The sequence below is a fragment of the Canis lupus genome, chromosome 20, assembly GCF_003254725.2.
Source record: "Canis lupus dingo isolate Sandy chromosome 20, ASM325472v2, whole genome shotgun sequence".
NCBI classification, from domain to species: domain Eukaryota; kingdom Metazoa; phylum Chordata; class Mammalia; order Carnivora; family Canidae; genus Canis; species Canis lupus.
Window position 1 is genome coordinate 57,886,988 of NC_064262.1, and position 6,326 is coordinate 57,893,313.

The 6,326-nt window shown below is 72.1% G+C and overlaps 1 protein-coding gene across 1 annotated transcript; it reads right to left on the reverse strand.

Moving 5' to 3' along the window:
• Positions 1-4,423: 4,423 nt before the first annotated feature.
• Positions 4,424-6,015, reverse strand: FAM174C (family with sequence similarity 174 member C). The gene is made up of 3 exons (XM_025456703.2): positions 5,708-6,015; positions 5,238-5,354; positions 4,424-4,763 (listed from the first exon to the last, which is right to left on the reverse strand). Coding segments are annotated over exons 1-3 (411 nt in total). The 5' UTR covers positions 6,001-6,015; the 3' UTR covers positions 4,424-4,762.
• Positions 6,016-6,326: the final 311 nt, after the last annotated feature.

Sequence of the window (6,326 nt, forward strand, 5' to 3'; positions counted from 1 at the left end):
CCCCAGGGCCCCCAGCACTGCGGCTTCCCCCCTCCTCACCTCTGCTTCCTCTTCTGGAAAAGGGAACCCGAGTCCTGACTCAGCTCCTAAGGGCGCGGGGCAAACAGTAGGGGCGGGACGCTCGGTGGCCGTGTCCCGCTCATCGTGGGATCCAAGCAGCGCGGCACCCAGAGCGGCAGCTCGGGAAGTCAACCCCCCGGCGACATCTGACAGGGCAGGCCGGCCAGCAAGGGCACTGGGGCGGAGGGCGCAGCTGAAGCAGAGGCCCGGAGAGCCTGACCTGTCCAGGGAGCAGACAGTGCTCTCGCCCCCGGGGGCTGCCTGCCGGCCAGGAACGGGCCCTGTGCTCCCGGCCGTCCGTCTTCGTGCCCCCGCCTCTCTCGCCGGACCGCTGGCAGAGGTACTCCGTCACCAAGTGCCGGCTGCAAAGCGGTCCCCTCTCTGGGCTTGTTTCTCGCGCCCAGGGCTGGCGAAGCGCGAGGCCCAGGAGGCAAGACCTCTCTCTTGAACTGGGAGGCTCCCGTGTGCAGGAACCTGCAGGAACGTCCCTGCAGGAACCCGCAGAGACCCGAGCCTGGCCGGTTGACCCGCACCCCAGCCACATGCCTCCAGCGTGCCGTGGGTGGACCCCACCTGTGACCCGAGCTTCTCCTTTGCTCAGGCTGGACCCTGAGAGTCCTTCCCTTTTTCTTGCCATTAAAATTCTGCTCATCCATCAAGGCCTGTCCCTTCCCATGTCCGCCCCACCCCAACCACGACAAGGTGCTCAGTCCTCTGCCCTCCAGGGAACTCAGCCCATCTGTTCCAGACGTTCTGGCTCCTGAGTTTTGTCCTCTTACCACATGTCACCAAGCCCCAGGGTTGCCCCAGGGGGCTCTGCAGAGGATGGTGGCCAGGGCAGGCCCAGGAGGCCCACAAAGGCCCAGGACTGGCCCAGCGTCACCTGGCAGGGCCTTCAAACTGACTCTGGATACCCCTGGAGGGAGGGCCTGGGTTCCAGCCACACGGGCCCCGCTCCACGCAGGCTGACCCGGCTGGCTCTCTGGAGGGCACAAGGGCGGTCGCTCCCAGTGGGGTCCCTTCTGGAGGACAGGACAGGCATGGAAGGAGGGCCAGCAGCCCAGGGGTGCCAGCATGCCCGGCCCAGTCCAGTGTCCTGCCTGACAAAGAGGGGCCTTCTGGGAGCTCCCTCTGTCCTCCTACTGGATGGGCCCTCACAGCTGGGGTTGGGGTCCCTTCCGTCAAACCCGGCAGGACCTGGACCTGCAGGGGGCAGGAGGAGCCCAGGCGGGCAGGGCACACCAGGCACAGGGGACTGCCCGGCAAAGGCCCCGCAATGGGTCTGCTCATTTGCATGCAGGGGCCACCAAGGCAAGAGCCGCCACTGCCGCTGCCTGAGCGGATTTGAGCTGAAGCTCTGTTTTCCTTCTGTTCTTGTCTCTCTCTCAAGGTCAGAGCCAGAGCAGGGACAGGAACAAAGGCGCGCGTCCCCCATTCAACCTCTCTGCGCCCGCCGGCCGCTCCTGGAGGAGGGGCTCTGGGGAGGGGAAGGCAGGGCAGCTCTGAGGCCTGGCCCTGGGCAAGGTGGGGGTGGGGGCACAGCACCGGCTGCCCAGCGCCCCTGGGGACTCCTGCCCTGCTGGGGGCCGCCCTGGGCACCTAAGAGGCCCTGTGCCCCCCCAGGGCTGGCGGCCCTCCCAGCCTCCAGGCGCAGCCAGCAGGGGGTCAGCTGGGGCCAGGGGGCATTCTGGAGTAAGCTTCCCCTGGAGTCAAGAGTCAGCGATCAGGTTCCCTCTGGGGACAGGGGCCAGTCTTGGGTTCGAGGCTGAGGCAAGGTCAGAGGTCACTCCGGGTTGGCCGTCTGCCCCAGGCCCAGATCCAGAACAGATGGGGGGGTCTGTCCCTGTCCACCCTGGTCCTGGGGGTCGGCCCCAGACTTGGGGAGGGTCCTATTCAGGCCAGGCCCAGACTTGGCTCCCAGCCTGTGTCTAGCACCCCCGGCGCCCTGGCCCAGCACCTGCTGCCTGCCGCCCAGTGACCCGCAGACCAGCGCCCACCACCCGCAGCACGTCGCTTGCCACCCTGGCCCGCTGGGTGAGTCCCCCGGCTTGGGATCAGCGTCCGGCGCCCTTTCGCCTTCGAAGGCCACGGCGCCAGGGAGGAAGGTAGAACGATGCAGAAGTTCCTCGGTGAAGGATGAACCAGGCCCACCCCGCCTCCTGCCCCGGCTCTGGCAGAAGCCCTGGCTGGCCAGGGGGCGGGTGCGAAGACCGGGGAGCCCGCAGGAGGCCCCTGAGATCCTGGGAGGACGCCCTGCTGCACCCCGGCCCGGGCCGGCGCCCAGGTCAGCCTGGCTGTAGGACACCCCTTTAAGGAGCCCGAGGCGCCAGCTTCCACCCGCCTCGTTCCCCGGATGGACAAGCGAGGCCGGGCTCAGGCAAGAGCCAGAAACCCCAACCCGGGCCCTGGCCGCGCCATGTGTGCCGCCCGCCGCGGTGGGGAAGCGGGGTGCTGGGAGGGGCGGGGGTCTGTGCACCCCCAGCTGGCACGAGCTGGGGCTCCGCAGCAGGGGACAGCGCCGCCTGTCCTCTGTACATCCCATGGGTGTGGCCACGTGTGTCGTGCACCGCGTCCGCCTGAGTGCGGGAGGTGGAGGAAGGTGCTGGAAGCCCGCCCGGGCCGCCCGCCTGCACGCAGGGGCCCGGCCCGCGGGGCCTTTCATCTCCGGCTGACAGGCGGCTCCCCGGCTTTCAGCCGCTGAGGGCGTCCTGCTAACCGCTCCCGCCTGGGCCGAGGCTGCCGATCCGGGGCGCGGGGCGCGCTGACGGCCGCTGGGCAGGGGCACCCCACGCTGCCCACGCTGCCCACGCTGCCCACGGGCTGGCTCGGCGCAGCCGGGCTGGGGCGGGGGCCACTGGCGCGTTCCCAGCTCCAGCTCCGGGTGGCAGAGCGCGGGGTCTCTCCTGACCTCATTAGGGTAATTAATGTGCCTTTTGAAGCTCAAAAAACCGCTCAGAGCCGCGGGAGCGGGACGCGGATCACGGGGCGAGAGCGCTGCGCACGGCGTCTGCTCGCCTGTTGAGAGCGCGTCCCCATGGGTCGGAAGCAGAGACGGGGGACAGACTGGGGGACAGACGGAAACGCAGACCGAGGAGAGGCCGGGCCGATGGATGGAGAAAAACCGTCGGGAGGCTCCGAGTCAGAAAGACACAAGGACAAAAATGCAGAGACAGAGACCCGCGGTGGGAACAGACGGAGGAAGAGCCCGAGTGGGCGGGTGTGACCTGTCGGGTCTCCCAGGGGCTCTGGCTTCACTTTGAGCTTCAACACAGAACCCACTGGACCCGGAGTGCGAGACCCTCCCAAACAGCAGGGCGGGAGCGGCAGTCAGGGAGGACTTCCTGGAGGCACCAGCTGGCCAGCCGGAGAAAGGGGAAACAGACTCGGGGTGCAGAGGCCAACAGAGGTGCCGAGGGCAGCGACCCCAGCTGCAGAGGGCGCCCACCAGCTGGCTGGGCCGGCGACAGCTTCTCTGCACCCCGGCAGCAGGCAGGGAGCGACACTCCCCAGCAGGGCGGCGGGTGGGCCCGCGGGGCTGACAGCAGCGCGCCCCTGCCGGACGCGGGGACGACGTGGGGGTCCGCTGAGCCTCTTGCCCCCAGGACCGCCCGGCTCCAGCGGAGGAGGCGGCCACACCGCCCGCAGCCCCGCGGCCGCAGGGAGGAGGCTGCGTGGCACAAGGCTGCCACCTGGTGGCTGCTCCTCACCGCGCCGCGGCTGCGCTGCCTCCGGCCAAGACCCTGGGGAGCCTCCAGGCCGAGCAGCCCCTCCCCCCAGACTCCCCACGACCCATCGCACGGAGGGTGGGGGGTGCCAGCCCAGAACCGCCACCTGTCCGGGAGCAGCAGCTCACGAAGGAACCAGGCCCACGGGGAAACCCATAAACTCGCGGGGGCTGGGGGCTCAGGTTCAGTGCAGCTCCCACAGGAGCGCTATGGGGGCCTTGGAGCACAGGAAGCTCCGGCCCCCCTCCACTACTGCCCCAGAGCTCCGTGGGAAACACCCCCAGGTGCGGGGTGGTGAGCAGGGTCGGGTGGGGACACTGGGGGGCGCGGCCTGGAGGGGCTCCAGGGACGGAGCCCCTGCACGTGGGCTTTGACCAGCAAACGCAGGAGCTCCCCTGGGCCTTGGGGCACAGGCTGGCAAGGCCTCTATCTGGGCGGGTGAGGCCAGGGCTTCCCCAGCTCCCCGTCTACCTTGGGGGTTCCTCACTGGACCCCTGGGGCAGCCAGGGACAAGCCCAAGGAAGGCCGGATTGGTCACAGGTGGGAGACTGAGGCACAGATGGAGCCCTGCTCTGTGGCGCACCCACTGCCTGTGGGTTGGCGCACCAGGTGGGGCCTGCGCGGAGTCGAGGTCCAGCTACCGAGCCACTGCTGCCTTTATTGTCGCCAGCACAGCGGGACAGCTCCCAGACAGGTCCCAGACAGGTCCCTCAGCCCGCCCCGTCCCCCGCAGAAGTGGAGTGACCCAGGCCACAGTCCCCCAGTCTCTGAGGCCCGCGTGAGGCTTCCGGCGCCTCTGATTTGCACGCAGCATCCTGCACGGCGGCATCCGGGTGAAGGGTAGGGCCGAAGCGGTGCTCTGGGAGTCTGCAGCGAAGCCAGCAGGAGGATCAGCGGGGTGCCGCGCCCCCGGAGCCCGTTCCGCCTCTTGTCCTCTCCCTGGGGCTTCTGGAAAGGCCGCCTCCTGGACCGGAGCATCTGGGGGTGAAGGGGGGGTGAGACCCCGCGGTGCCTGGGGCTCCCCCTGCCAGTGACCAGCAGAGACCTCCGCTGTCCAGCGTCCCCCGGAGTCCGCCAGGCCCCCCTCCCCAGCCCGCGGGCAGCGGGGCCCCACCAGACCGCCGCCAGGCAGGGGTTCCCGGATGGCACCAGCGCCGCCCCCGCGGGCCCGGCAGCTCAGAGCAGCGCCCTGCCCGCTGTCCCGGCCTCCCGGCCTCCGAGCCTGCGCCCTGTCCCGGAGGGCGGCTCGCGACTGCTCGGGCCGCTGCTGCCCCGAGCCTCCTCCCCGCCGGGGCACAGGGCCCGAGCCTGAGCCAGCCCCTCGGCGGCCCCACGACACTGTCCCCGACACTCATCCTGGCCTCCGGGTCGGCCGGGGCAGGCCTCGGGGCTGGCGGCCCCCTCCCCCCGACAAGCCCGGTTCCCGGGAGCCTGAAGCGAGGGCCGCGCTACCATCTCAGATTCCGGGTCTCGAAGACGATCTCCTCGTCGCTGTCCAGCGACGCCATGTCCGTGGGGTCGTCGGTGTTGGCCAGGAGGCCGTACCTCCTCCGCTGCGGCTTCTTCAACCTGCAGGCGGGCCGAGGCGAGCTCAGGGCCGGCGTCGGGGTCCGGCCAGCCCGCGGGCCGTCCCAGCCCGCCCGCGCCCTCCGCGCCCTCCGCGCCCGCGACCCCGGCGCCGCTCCGGCCCCGCCCCGAGCGGCGGGACCCCGGGGCCCTGGCGGCCGGCGGGGAGTCCCGGGCCCCGCAGAACCGAGGCGGCGCGCGGCCAGGCGGGGTGACGCGGGGCCGCCGACCCGGAGGGAGGGGCCGCGCCCGGGCCCCCCCCCCCCCCCCCCCCCGGCCACGGCGCTCCGGGGGCGGGGCCCGGCGCCGACACGTGAGGCGGGAGGCGCGCGAGGACTGGCCGCCGCCGGCCGCACCTGAACGCCCGGATGAGGAAGTAGAGCGCGGCCAGGCCGCTGAGGCCCGTGAGCACGTAGAAGAAGCGCAGCAGCGACGAGCCCGGCGAGGCCGGCGGCCGCGCGTGCGTGCTGTTGTGCGGCGAGCCCGGCTGGCTCCCGTTCGTCACGGCGGGCGATGGCGACAGCCTGGCCTGCACGGGGCGCGGCGACGGGGGCGCGGCCTCCTGGGCCCCGCACAGCAGCGCCGACAGCAGCAGCAGCAGCGGCAGCAGCGGCAGCAGCGGCGGCGGCGGCAGCACGCGCGGCCCCATGGCCCGGCGGAAGCGGAGCCTGCGCCCCGCCCCCCGCGCCCGTCACTCAGCGGCGCGGGGGCGGCCCCGGCCAATGGCCCGCGGGGGCGGGGCCTAGCGCTCGCGGAGCCCCGCCCCCCTGCCGAGCGGATCCTGGGCGCTTCCGGGCGGGGCCCACAGGCGCTGCGGCCGCCGACTGCGCGCGCACCCCGGGCTTCCCCCGCCCGCGGACCGGGGCCGCCGGGCGCCCTCCGCTCCTCCCTGTGGCTAGCACGGTGGGGTCCGAGGCCCGCGGCCTGGAGCCCCCACCCCGCGCGGAGTGCTCCCCCGGCTCTCCTCCCCCTGGG